The sequence below is a fragment of the Canis lupus genome, chromosome 8 (genome assembly GCF_011100685.1).
Source record: "Canis lupus familiaris isolate Mischka breed German Shepherd chromosome 8, alternate assembly UU_Cfam_GSD_1.0, whole genome shotgun sequence".
NCBI lineage: Eukaryota > Metazoa > Chordata > Mammalia > Carnivora > Canidae > Canis > Canis lupus.
Window position 1 is genome coordinate 11,885,997 of NC_049229.1, and position 14,376 is coordinate 11,900,372.

Below are 14,376 nucleotides of genomic sequence, written 5' to 3' on the forward strand. Positions count from 1 at the left end.
ATAAAGATATTTACCTGCTTCTTCACCTGGCAAAATCATACTCATACTCCCAGATCTGGTTCAAATGCCATCTCTCAGGGAACCTGGGTGGCTCAGTTGGTTAAGCGTCTTGCCTTCAGCTCAGGTCATAATCCTAGAGTCCTGGGATCAAGTCCTGTGCAGGCCTCCCTGCTTGGTGGGGAGCCTGCTTCTCCTTTTCCTGCTTCCCCTGTTTGTGTTCTCTCTATCTTTTTTTCTGTCAAATAAATAAATAAAATCTTTAAAAACAAAACAAAACAAAACAAATGGCACCTCTCTCAAGCTTTTATTGCCCGTTCCTCACTTGCAGACAATTAGTTATTTTTTCAAGTCCCATCCTCCCCCCATATGCATCTCATGTGGAATACTTGTAGCTCTCTGTTGGCATCATTCCTTCCTCCACTATACTGTGGTCCCTTCTTTATCATTCTTTGTATCCACAGTCCCCGGTGCAGTCCCTGCAGTCTCAGGTGGACACCTGAGAATGGTCCAATGAACGTATGAGGAATAAATGGATGGATAGATGAATGTACAATTCATTTATTCAGCAGTTATTTACTGAGCCCCTCTCATTTTCCAGATACTGCCAAGTTGTGGGGAATACAAAATAGCAAAGGAGACAGACACAGCTTCATTATGGAGCTTGGAGTCTGGAGATGGAGACAGAAAAAATCATAAACCAGTAAACACAAGAAGTTTAAACTGTTATTTGCTGGGAAGGAGATTAACACTGTTCCAAAAGAGAAAAAAATAGAATGAATCTACCTTTGATAGGGTAGTCAGGGTAGGCCTCTATGAGAGAAAAAAATGTCAACTAAGAGCTGAAGGACGAGAAGAGCTTAGTAAGAGAATGTTCCAGAGAAAGAGAACAATATGTGCAAAGGAATATTTCCTGAGACAGGAAAGAGTTGTTTAAAGAACCTGAAAGTAGGCAAGGATGACAGGGGCATGGTGATTAAGCAAGAGACAAGTAGAAAAATGACATCTGAGGTAGGCAGGAACCAAACCTCTTGGGGCATGGAAGAAGTTTTGGGGTTTTTTTGTTTTGTTTTGTTTTGTTTTGTTTTGTTTTGTTTTGTTTTGTTTTTGCCTTGATCTGAATTCAGTATGCAACCAACTTATGTTTTATAAAAACGACTGTGTTGGGATCCCTGGGTGGCGCCGCGGTTTGGTCCCTGCCTTTGGCCCAGGGCGCGATCCTCAAGACCCGGGATCGAATCCCACGTCGGGCTCCCGGTGCATGGAGCCTGCTTCTCCCTCTGCCTGTGTCTCTGCCTCTCTCTCTCTCTCTGTGTGACTAACATAAATAAATAAAAATTAAAAAAAAAAGTTTAAAAAAAAAGACGACTGTGGAAACTGTAAGGGGAGATTGGAGAGGTAGGAATGGGTGAAGAGAGATGCATGTTAGAAGATAATTGTACTGCAGGGGAGAGGAGACAAAGGCTTGGACTAAGCTGGCAGGAATCAGATTGGGCAGACAGACAAGAGAGACATTCTGGAAGAGGAATCAATGGAATTTAGAGAGTAAATGTCTGTGGGAAATAAAAGGAGTTAAGGATGACTTTCAGTTTTCTGACCTGAGCAACACATGGTGCCATTTGTTTGAAAGGAGAGATATACGTACAGAAAATTCTGAGGGCTGTGGTGAGAATGAGAAGAGAGAGTTCTGTTTTGAATACTTGTGCCTAAAGTAAATCTAAGTGGCAATGTCAGGTGGTTGGTTAGATATGTAAATGTGGAGCTCAGAGGAGAAGATTGGAAGCCATACCTGTATAGACTGCACTGAAAGTAATGGAAAATAGTATAAATAAAGAAAAGCAGTCCAGAATTAAGCCCTGAAGCAACAACAACCAGTGATCTCAGCTATGATTCAGAAATCAATCAATGAGCCATCTGTAAAACAGATTGGAGATGGTGGAGAAGGAAAGAGGGAGAATGATTGAGAATCCATCACATTAGGTCAGCCAAAGGGTAATGCAGACCTTGAGTAGAATAAGTAAGAACTGATCTTCTTTCTGGTCCATCACTTTCTCATCTCACATCCTAATGTCAACCGTTGCTTCCAGTTTTATATGTCCAACTTGGTATTTTCACGTGTTTACTGAACATCTTGTTTTGGCTATTTCACCAGTACTCAAACCCAAAGACTCAAATCTAACTCATCTGTTTTATCCATCCATATTGCTTTTTTTATACACCTACTCCCATTGGTGGCATCATGGGGCTCTCAGTGACCAGAAAGCAACAGGTTGATCTGTCACAGGGTCTATTCTCTCATGCTCCTTTTTATTTACCTTAAAGAGTAAGTTGCCAAATTCTGTTGATAGCACATCAAGAATGTTATTTAATCAAGCTGAGCTACCATTTGTAAAATATAGTCCAAAAGTGTCCAGTATTATCATAAATGCTAATAAATAAAATCCTTTTAATCAGACATCTAATGTTACTATTTTTTTTAGAAGTGTATTTTCTTCAAATCTTCCTCCTAAAAATTCATCTTTGGACTAAGATATAGTATGAGAAAAATTTAACCGATCTGCAGAGAGATTTAGACTGGCAAAGCCATTCAACCTTAGCAGAAGGAGCTACTTTGGTTCTATTTTTATCATCACGTTTAGGAATGAATCACTGAAAGCAGAGAGAGAAATAGAGATCGATAGGAAAGACTTGGGCCATCTAACTCATCTCTTTGTTAGTCCAGGGAAGTTTCCTATGTCAAATGCCTGTGAGATATTGTGCAATAAAAGTCTTACATTGCAACATTTCAAACATTTTCATAAGGTGACTAATTATCCTCCAAGTTGCACTCAGCATTGTTCTCTAAACTCTTTCCCATGTATCTCTGTCATATGAGAGGTGTGTCCCTTTGTACACAGAAATGGCAGAGGATCTCAAAGGGATGAGGTCCAACTATTTTTTCATAGTAGTGATATCTAAATTAAGCCGATCTCACTCTCAATGACTCTTTTTGTGACCAGTGACATATACATTTGTGAGGTCATTATCCAGAACAAAGTGTGGTCCAGCTTGTTGCCTTAGGGCGGTTAAAAATATATGGGAACCTCTAGAGATCAGACATGCCTCTTGATCCCTAATGGTGGAGTTACACAATTTGAATGGGGTTTCCACTAGAATACTTGGTGTGGGATGATCTCCTCGTTATCCCTACAGCCTTGAGGAGGGGCATTGGGGAGGATTATTGCTTTTAAGTTCTTTGACTCTCAGTTACCAGTTAGTTTGGGCAAAAAAAATTCACATGAACCAACATACAGATTACAGTTTTTAACTGATTTCCGAAACTTCAATAAGAATATAGTAATTTGAGCATTTTTTTTTAAAGTTTCTCCTCCGTAGTCTAGACTGTTCAGAATTAGAAATTGTAGAAAGCAACAACAAAGGAACTCCAGAATGGTTTGAGATCTTACACTTCATAAACTGCCCATTTCATTTACAGAGTCCTGATTTGCTCTTTTAAGCAGCTGCCACTTTATACCTCTGGTTTTGTTATTTTATTTTATTTTATTTTATTTTATTTTATTTTATTTTATTTTATTTTATTTCTTCTTCTTCTTCTTCTTCTTCTTCTTCTTCTTCTTCTTCTTCTTCTTCTTCTTCTTCTTCTTCTTCTTCCATGGTCAAGTCTATAAAGCCAGGGATCATGCAAAAGGCCTTGGTTGGCTCACAAAAAGTAGAAGGTCATGTCTGACTTGGCTTTTCTTAACTATTACAGAATTCTGGCAACTACCCAACAGCTGACCCAGAACTGTCTTTAACACAATATGTAATTAAATTAGAAAGAAGTAGCAGCTTTAAGGCTTATCAGAAATGTTAACGGACGTGCTTGGATTTAGTGAAGTAGGCCAAAAGAAAATAAGAGCTGCTTTGGCCTACAGTGCACAGGAACTCAGCATTTCCCCTCCCTTTACCGTGGGCAAGCATTCCTGGTCTCATCTGGTGTTCTGGGGAACCCTAAAGCCACAGGGATCATAACAGCTGCAATAAATAAAGCATCTATTCAATACATTTCCATGCCAAATATTATTCAGCATTCTTTTAGCCTTGGTTTGATAGAAAACAGCATGGTGAACTTACTACCTCTCTTTACTACAGTAAGCCCCAAGTAACTATGAAGGATATAACAATTCAACCCAACATGTAAGCAAAATCACTATTCCTTCTATTTTAAACTTAAGATGATAACACAGAGAACCCCTCAAAATGTAATCAAAGAAGTCTGTTGTCACTATTGAAGATGTATTAGAATTAGTACTCGGCTTTTTTTATTCTTCTCAGGGAAGATAATGAGAAACGTTCAGAATCTGTGTCCACGCAAATGTATGGGTTGGAGGGAGATCTTTAAAAAATAAATGTTACATATGTGGCAATATGAAGAAGAATATTATTAAGGAATTTCACAGAATTTTTATGTAAAATCTCATCATACAGTATCATGATCTCAGGGATATTTTGTGATATTTACTGAGTCTTCTGAGAGTTCATTTATTCAGGTCATATTTTAAGGAGGGACTTATAGGATTCAGATCTAAAATATAATTCTGTAATATGCCCAGCTGATCCCATTAAATCCAGCCCGAAAAGGAGCAGTATAATGATGTGAACAATTCCCATTCTTTGCGTTGTTACACCTCACTTGAAATGCATTCCTTGAGGATTAAAACAGCAATCCCTCTTTGTTTCTCTCTCCAGGCTGAGGTTCAACTCTGCTACCTGGAAGCACAAAGAGATGCTGTTGAGCAGATGTCCCTCAAGCTGTACAGCGAGCAGTACACCAGCAGCAGCAAGAGGAAAGAAGAGTTTGCTGATATGTCAAAAGTTCATTCAGTGGGAGGCAATGGGTAGGGAGCTCTTCTTTTTGTTGTTTTACTGTCACCAATCTCGATTTTTTCAATGATTCTCCCCTACCGGGTGTTTGGCAAGCATTTCCTCCTTAGTGGGCATATCAGGAGAAGCTCAGGAGAGTAGGCATCTGTGTTCTGTTCCATTTATGTGAGAATGGGAGGCTGTGGATTTTATCTGCCCTTGTCATTTACCCCAGAACTTCCTAACTCTGTTGTCATTTTTTTTTTCCAAAACAGCCTTTTTTACTAGTTTCAAATCTCCGTTTTGAAGCAGAGATGGTAGGAGTGATGTGTGACTGCGGCGTGCCCATGGTGTTGGTCTTTCTTCTTTGTAAATGTTTTTTCAGTGTTTCTCCCCCTTTTTAAACTTTGCCATTTATTTCAAAGTCTATCCAAGGAATTTTAAATATCAAAACCTCACTGGAAATCTGGTAGAACATAATTTTCCTGAAAACATAGCTGTTTAATAATCCTTTAGAGACCCTGGGTTAGCCAGTTGGCTTCACATAAAGTCAATTGGAATAACAGACTAGCCCTAGAATTGTCTATCGTACGTGAAAGGACCGAACAAGTTCAGTGACCCATCAACAATTTCATTCAGCCTGAGACATATGGCTCCATTTGCCTTATACTAACTACCCATACTATTAAATAATTAACTCATACATCCAGATATTTTCAAATGACTTTAAAGTTATTTAAATATTGTGTGTGTATTTTTTCTTTTTCTGTCTTTTCTGGCTCAATTCTATTATTTTATAAATAATTACCAAAGAGTAAAAGAGTACTAATTAAATTTAATTATTTCATTATTTTAATGACTTAATAATAAGTATACTCACAAAAATGGAAACAATAATCTATTTCACTTTTATACTTGAGCCAGACTTATGATAAAGGGAAGAAATCATTCCCCCAAGTTCCATTACATGTTAATAAGCGTTATATAAACCTATGGCATGTAACTGTAGTCAAAATATTCCCTGAAAAGTCAGGAGGAAAGAAATCCTTTCATGCACTTATTTGCACTTATATTTTAAGTGCTTATAGTTACAGATATTTGGGGATAAATTAAGTACTGATTATAAATTCTGTCTTGTGATAAAACCCAGGGTCTAAGAATCCAGGGAAAGGATAAGAGTTCTAATTCTGCTTAGGAAATGGCAATGGACTTTTCAAGTTTTCAAATTTCAGATTTTCAAATCTATATAAATTTGCTGCCCTTGCTAGACTATTTTATACATAGACACATTATGAACATATCTGATTTATCTTAGATGACTCAGTAGACATTCATAAGTATTTAGAAGAAGAAAAGAGTAGCAGCAAATAACAAAGAAAAGGTTAAATCTTGGAGCAAGAACAATAAGCTGTTTTGAGGCTTTAACGTGCTTTAGTTCCTCTCAATGCCTAAATAGTCTTTGGTGTAGATGCAAGCACAAACTTTAGGTCACATTTTCATGTTTTCTAAAAGCCCCAAGGACTGAGCGGGCACCACGTGCTTCTGACCTCAGATTCCAAGGACCCAACCTGAGTACTTACTCTGGGTTCCACAAATCATAAATTTGCCCTGGGAATTGCTTAGTTAACAACAAGCATTGTTCTATAAAGTGGGAGTAGGTGAACTTGCCTGATATCCTTTGTTTATGTTCCTTGGGGTGCTGAAGGCTGTGCATTGTGCAGAAATTTAAGAGTGTGCTGAAGAAAAGGCAGCTATTTAATACTAGGGACAAAAACCATATACTCCTTTTTATTTTCTGTTTACATACAGAAAAGCATTGTTGGAGGAATGCATGTGGGTGAGGTTATCTGGGGTGTCCTGCCCCCAAGACTCCCTGCTCCCACAGTCAAATCCTTAATTCCGGAGCCTTAAGAACACAGTCTTGTAAAATTATCTGCTCCAATGATACATAAACTTCATTAACTGTTCCTTTTGTTGTGTAGAATGAGCATTGTTTCCAATAAGCAACTGTGGGAATAGTGTGGGCTTTCTAGGGTCCTCATTCCATATACAGACATCCAATCCACTAAAGAGAAAATTAAGCTGGTGATACAATTCATATATTTTTATTTCCTCCCCATGTCTACATGCATACTAGGAGTACGTGGTTGAAAAAAAATGTACAGGCTATGCCAGGGAAGATTCAGCTGTTAGGTAGAACGATGATCTTAAATTTCTAGGAAGTTTACATAACCACAATATTGCTTAGAAATGAATTTGCACCTCTCTGGCTCGATAAAAAGTTGGACATCAAGATGCTAGAACAGAGCTTATATACAACTATGAACTGTGTGTCTAACAGTCATGAATATGTGTGGTGGAAAGATTTTCCTGAATGTATGTGAGGCTGTCTGAATGCTAGTAACAGAGTTGTTTACCTATGGGAGACATTGGCACTGGCTCTACATTGCAAAGTGGGAAACCGTGGCTTTCTGGAGGGACATGCAATGCATGAATCACCGATGATTCTTTATGGGAGCAGATTGGTGCTTTTTGATTCCTGGCAATCTACATGAAAACATTTACAAATTGTTTGGTTTCTTTTGCCTGGTAAATATTCACTGAAGGCCTACTGTGTGAATGGCATGATAGTCTGAGCAGAGTTTGTCAAGAACACTTACCTTTTGTATATTTTGTAAAGTGTAACCATCTTTCTTCCTGACACGTTTTTCTATCAAGAGGTTGTCTGATTTCATTTTTTGAATTTTAAAGATGCTATTTAATTCATTAAGTAGCATCCTACTCGCTGTCAAGACTTACTGTCGATCACAAACCATGTCTTTTGTTCAGTTTATAAATGATAGAACTGGAAGGCAGAAAGGTGAGGTGACTGGCACGCCCAGGATGATTATCTAAATTGGAGCTAAGATCTCAATGCAGAGCCTTTGGTCTGAATGCAGTGGACAGTTCATCAAGTCATGCTTTGCTTTTTCTCTGAGGATTTCATCCAGACTCCTGATAACCATTTTTTCCTCTAAATCCTATGTTGTGCATATTCCATAGTGTATGAAATTAAATTATGACATTTTTCTACTCTGGAGAAATTGAAGAGTCTTAAGGAGATTTGATTAAAGCCACAAGGAAGTTTGGGCAAGAACATTGGGAAGTAAGCTTAAGTGAAAACAAAATTGACTTAATTCATTAATTTGCCAAATATTACTAATATGAAGTGCAGAGATTAAGGGCAAAAAGGAGAGGCTCACGGTTTGGTAAAAGAAGCCAGTTTGTAGGCAGCATGGAATAAAGTGCTAAATTAGAAATCTTTTACTGGGTAGGGGCTGTGGCTCATGGAAGGCAGACCTCAATTCTGACTGCAGTGGGAAGAGTTGGAGCAACTCAGGAAAGACAGTAGAGAGAGGACTGTGGAGACCACTTTTGAAAGAATGCTTGGTTAGTGATGTTGAGCATCTTTTCATGTGTCTGTTGACCATCTGTACGTCTTCTTTGGAAATGTGTCTAGGTCCTCTGCCCATTTTTTAAATTGAATTATTTGGTTCTTTGGTGTTGTGTAAGTTCCTTATATATTTTAGATGCTAACTTTTTATTGGATAAATCATTTGCAAATATCTTCTCCTATTGAGTAGGTTGTCTTTTTTTTCTTTTTTTTTTTTTTGATGGTTTCCTTTACTATGGTAAAGCTTTTTATTTTGATATAGTCCCAGTCGTTTATTTTTGCTTTTGTTTCCTTGCCTTAGGAGATATGTCTAGAAATTGTTGTTATGGCTGATGTCAGAGAAATACTTCCTGCCTGTGTTTTCTTCTAGGATTTTTATGGTTTCAGGTCTTACATCTAGGTCTTTAATCCATTTTGGATTCATTTTTGTGTATGCTGTTAGAAATTTGTCCAGTTTGGGGGCACCTGCGTGGTTTAGTCCGTTAAGCATCCAACTCTTGATTTTGGCTTAGATCATGAACTCAGGGTTGTGAGATCAAGCCCCACACTGGGGCTTAAGAGTCTCTTGGTATGGAGCCTGCTTAAGATTCTCTCTCTCCCTCTCCCCCTCTCCCCTCTTTCCTCCTTTCACTCTTTCTCTCTCTCTAAAAAAAAAAAAAAAAAGAGTCCAGTTTTATTCTTTTGCATGTAGCTATCTGTTTATTGAAAAGACTGTCTTTTCCCCATTTTATGTTCTTGCCTGTGTTTACTGCAGCGCTATTTACAATAGCCAAGACACAGAAGCAACCTAAATATCCATTGGTAGATGAATAGATAAGGAAAATGTGGTACATGTACACAATGGAATATTACATAGTCATATTACACAGAAAAGGATGAGATAAGGCCATTTGAAACAACATGGATAGACCTAGAGGGTATTAGCTAAGGGAAATAAATCAGACTGAGATAGACAAATACCATAAGATTCCACTCATAAATAGAATCTTAAAAAATGAACAAACAAAAAAGCAGAATCAGAATGATAAATGCAGAAAACAAACTGATGGCTGACAGATGGGAGAGGGTAGGGGATAAGCAAAATGGGTGAAGGAGAGAGGGAGATATAAGCCTCCAGTTATAGAATAAATCACAAGATTTAAAAAGCAGAATGTAAGGAATATAATCAGTGATATTTGTAGTAATAGTGATGTAATGGGACAGATGACTAGCGATACTTATGGTGAACATAGCATAATGTATAAACCTGTCAAAGCACTAAGTTGTATGCCTGAAACTAATGTAACATAGTATGTCAACTATACTCAAATAAAAAAAGGGGGGGGGGAGAAAGAAGGCTGGGTCAGGGGAAGCGCTTTTCAATTTAATCTGAACAAGTGTTTATTGAGCACCTACAAAGACAGACCATGTAAATTCATGAAATTTACACTGACAGCAAGGAAGTGTTACAGTAAGCCAGCATTTGAAGCAGAGGGTGCTAGAGGAGCTCAGAGGAACAGGGTGGACTCCATGAGGCAAAGCTACATCTGTCATGCTCACCATACTCTGCCCTGTATCTGCTACAGTGCTTGGCATGTGCTAGATGCTCAGTGAATGAATACATAAATGAGTAGCTAAAATTGGTGTGGGGGTCAGGGAGAGGGAGCAAAGATCTGGAATCATCAGACTGCCTGCTGGTTCCATATGACTGGAAAGCAGGGTAGAAAGTTGGGTATATGTGAAAAATAAAGCTTGGGAAGAAGGTGAAGTCCAGCTCTTGAAGTTAATCATTGAATTCATGGTTGTTAACCAGGATAGTGCATCAGAATCACCTGTGGAGCCTTTAAGCTGAGAAATGCCTGCCATCCCCCACCCACACTGAAAATTCTGATTCGGGAGGCAGGCATGAGCCAAGGATATAAATATGTTCATTTGCTCTAACGTTCATTTCTGGTTGAGAATCTTTGCACTAGTGGTCTTCAAAGTGTGTTTTCTGGACCAGCAGCATCAGCATCTCCTGGGAATTTGTTAGAAATGCCAATTCTCAGTCCCACTCTGGGCTTAACTAAATTGGGAAGTCTAGAGCTGGGGACCAAGCAACCTTTGTTTAATGAGCCCTCCAAATGATTCTGATGCTTCTGTTTGAGAAACACTGCTTTTGTCAATGAAGATTTTAGTTTAGAAATTAACCGAGAAATTAACTGAGAATCCAGGAGACAGGATTGGAGACTAAAGCCAGAAAGAACTGATGACCCATCAGATGAGGGAATGAGAAAGAGAGAAAAGAACTACTCTGAAGTTCTAATTGCTAGTTCAGGGAGGAGAAAGAAAATAGGAGGATTTGGGGGGGTGCCTGGGCGACTCAGTTGGTTGAGTGTCTGCCTTCAGTTCAGGTCATAATCCTGGGGTCCTAGGATGGAGCCTTGCATTGGCTTCCTGCTCAGCGGGCTCCCTGCTTCTCTCTTTTCCCATTCCCTGCCTGTACTCTCTCTGACTCTCTCTCTCTCTCTCTCTCTTTCTCTCAAATAAATAAATAAAATCTTTAAAAAAAATGAAATAGGATTTGGATTCAAATGGCTTTTGTGTCATTTATATTGAATATTTGTTGAACAACCATTAAGTGCAGGCTGTACTACGGATGTAGAGACAATGGGACACCGTGTGTGGCAGATGTATATAAATCAGGAAGACCTTCCATAAGTGTCATGGAATATGTCTCAGAGTCAGAAATGGCAATGAGAATGCTTCCTATGGAGACAGCAGTGTATACAAACCTCTAGAACCAGTAAAGGCTGCCCAGCATGTCAGTTTTGAAACAATATTCTGGCAGTGGTGTGAAGAATAGATTGGCATGGGCAAGAGTAGGCAATGCTCATTTAAGATGCTATTCCAGTCATCCAAATAAGAAATAGGGCCTGACCTGGGACAGTAGCAATGGAAACTGAAAGTTTCTAATGGAACTGAAAGAAGGAAGTTGAAGACAGCCTTGGACACCAAGTAGGTAGGGGGCATTAAGGGAAGGGGAGTTTAAACATGGACTTCCATGGGGCACCTGGGTGGCTAAGTGACTGAGTATCTGTCTTTGGCTTAGGTCATGATCCCAGATCGAGTCCTACATGGAGCTCCCTGTATGGAGCCTGCTTCTCCCTCTGCCTATGTCTCTGCCTCTTTCTCTGCATCTCTCACGAATAAATAAATAAAATCCGAAAAAAAAAAAAAAAAGAATGGACTTCCATGATTCAGGCTTGTGCCCTTTGGCAAATGGACATGTCTTTCACTGAGGTGGGGAAGAAAAGGCAGTTGCAGGAGTGGGGGGAGGGAGGTTGAGTGTTTGGGTCATAGTTCTTTTGATGTCTGTGGAATATTCAAGTGGAAATGCCCAGGAAGCAGATCCGGAGCTTAGGATTTTTGGGCTCCTCAACCATCAACAAGGACAATGTGGTAACTATGGGGTCGCAGAGGCTGAGAGAGGTAGGAACTGACTCTATGGTGAACTGCTCCCCCACCGAGGTGGACATAATGTTATTTTTAAGGAATGCTTGTTTGAAAAAAGTATGGATAGTCCAAACATTTTGATTTCAGTTGGAATCTTTCCTGCTATATTATGCAAGTCTTCCAAAATAAAAATTCTGTCATTGAGAATTCTAGGTGGTACCCTGACTGGCAGGAATTTAGAGCTACAGTCACCTATTATTTTCTGTTTCAAAGCTGCAGGTAAAAGCTTCTGATCCCAGATATTAGAGTGAATTAGGACTGCTCATATAGCTTCTTAACTACACAAATCACATTTACCTTTAGGGATAGTCATGAATTCCCTGTAGTCTAATTTTTTAAAGGAGGAGAGAATGTGTACTAGATTAAAAATTAAAGATCTTAATTCAGGTTGGCACTCTTCTGCTTTTTAGCTATGTGACCTCGACTGGGACACTTAACTTCCTCAAGATGCAATATCTCTCTCTGTAAAATGGGCATAGTTATCCCAGTCTACTTCATATTCTTAAATTAAAAAAAATTATTATCAAAGTATAGTTGACATACAATGCTGTATTAGTTTCAGATGCACCACATAGTGATTCAGCAATTCTACACACTAAGCAATGCTTATCCTAGTAAGTATAGTTATCACCTGTTACCATACAATGTTATTGCAATATTATTGACCATATTCCATATGCTATACTTTTCATCTGTGACTTATTTATTTTATAAATGGGAGTTTGTACCTCTTAATTCCCTTCACCTATTTTGCCCATCCTCCTACCCTCCTAACTCCATATATACTTTGTAACCCAGAAATACAATAATTGATAAGAAAATATCCGAAATATTTATAATGTAATAGATATATAAAAATTAGTGAGTGAAATATGCATTGAGCAACTACTGTGTAGCAGGGAGTGATATGAGATGCTTAGAATAGAAAAGATACAAAAAACTTTATAGTCTAGGGAGATATAAAGATAAACTCCGATACATCCTTATGAAACAGTGGGTAAAATTCAAGATAGAGTGTATTATGGGGATACTTAGGAGGTCTGCCTAATTAGAGAGATTTATGGGGGGAGGGAATATCTGAGCTGTTATAAAAGGTACATTGATAGAGAAAAAGTGAGAATCTCAACCACAAGACAGTAACTGTGTAGGGAGGGTGTGTGTGTGTGTGTGTGTGTGTGTGTGTGCGTGCACGTATGCGTATTGAGGTTTACTATAAATACTAATTTGATGTTGTTGAAGCAGAAGAGCATGGAGCTCTTTTTGACTCTGCTTCCTGAGATCAGGAGGGAATACCAAGCAAGTTCTTAGGGACTTCTGCTCCTGTGGTAAAGTTCTAGAAGATATCTCAGTCTCATTGGCCACATGCCAGGCTTTCTCTGGCTATGTGGAAATTCGAGCAATGTCTGCAGATGGAGACATAGTCAAGGTTTATGCCCTATATCTAAGAATATATGAGTAATTCACCCCTTACCATGCAAGGTTTTGGTATAAAATTTACTCCGAAATACAAACAGATAATTCCCAAGCACAACAGATTGAAGTAAATGAACTTTTGTTTTTTTTTTTAAGATTTTATTTATTTATTTATTTATTTATTTATTTATTTATTTATTCATGAGAGACACACAGAGAGAGAGACAGAGACATAGGCTGAGTGAGAAACAGGCTCCCTGTAGGGATCCTGATGTGGGATTTGATCCCGTGACCCTGAGATCATGACCTGAGCCAAAGGCAGACACTCAACCACTGAGCTACCCAGGTGCCCCCTAAGTGAACTTTAAATAGACAAAAGTTTGGCAGGAAAGGTGAGTCCATTTTCCTTCAGAAAAAGAAGCATCTGGGACGCCTGGGTGGCTCAGTGGTTGAGCACCTGCCTTTGGCCCAGGGCGTGATCCTGGAGACCTGGGATCGAGTCCCACATCGGACTCCCTGCATGGAGCCTGCTTCTCTCTCTGCCTGTGTCTCTGCCTCTGTGTGTGTGTGTGTGACTCTCATGAATAAATAAATAAAATCTTTAAAAAAAAAAGAAAAAGAAGCATCTTTATATTTGTATGAAAAAACACATACAGATATATATAAAGCATTGCCAAAGGGAAATGATTTTGACAAATGAAGACAAATATATCACTATTTAAAATATTGTTTGATTAAAGATCAAATTTGATTCTCTAAATTAATTAAGCAATAAGATACACTGAATGGTTTTAACCACCTGAGAAGGGATATAATCACCCTGGATTTTACTGCTGCAGGGTGATCTTCAGGGTTTTCTGTTGAACAACATACCAAAAATATCTCTGTTGCAGTTAGAGGAACATAGGTGCTTGCTCATATTGTCTCGCTGGTTCTCTCTCTCACATACAAAATGACCATTTTTAATTTGTGCTCAATGGGTGTTTTTGGAATATTTAAGTATTTTGAAATAATAAAATGTTTTCTTTTTGGTATACACCAGCCGTAAAATGAAGTACCACCTCTTATTAGAGCTAATGTTGACAGTGTTCTCAAAGATAAATCACTAGGCAACCCCCCAAAAATTTCCACCATGAATTTCTACTTTCTTCCTCTGACTCTTATCCTGTCTCAATCTAATGAATAGCTGATGTTCATTTCATGTTGTTTTTGCTCCA

The 14,376-nt window shown here is 38.6% G+C and overlaps 1 protein-coding gene and 1 long non-coding RNA gene across 6 annotated transcripts in view; one reads left to right on the plus strand and one right to left on the minus strand.

Moving 5' to 3' along the window:
• AKAP6 (A-kinase anchoring protein 6) overlaps positions 1 to 14,376 on the plus strand; it is a 480,944-nt gene that overhangs the window by 338,578 nt on the left and 127,990 nt on the right. For all 5 annotated transcript variants that reach the window (XM_038544457.1, XM_038544461.1, XM_038544460.1 and 2 more), the window contains one exon: positions 4,726 to 4,874. In XM_038544457.1, the coding sequence (XP_038400385.1) occupies positions 4,726 to 4,874 (149 nt within the window). The remainder of the gene's footprint in view (positions 1 to 4,725; positions 4,875 to 14,376) is intronic.
• The window catches only part of LOC111096985, a 61,147-nt gene that overhangs the window by 40,962 nt on the left and 5,809 nt on the right, over positions 1 to 14,376 (minus strand). The window lies entirely within an intron of this gene.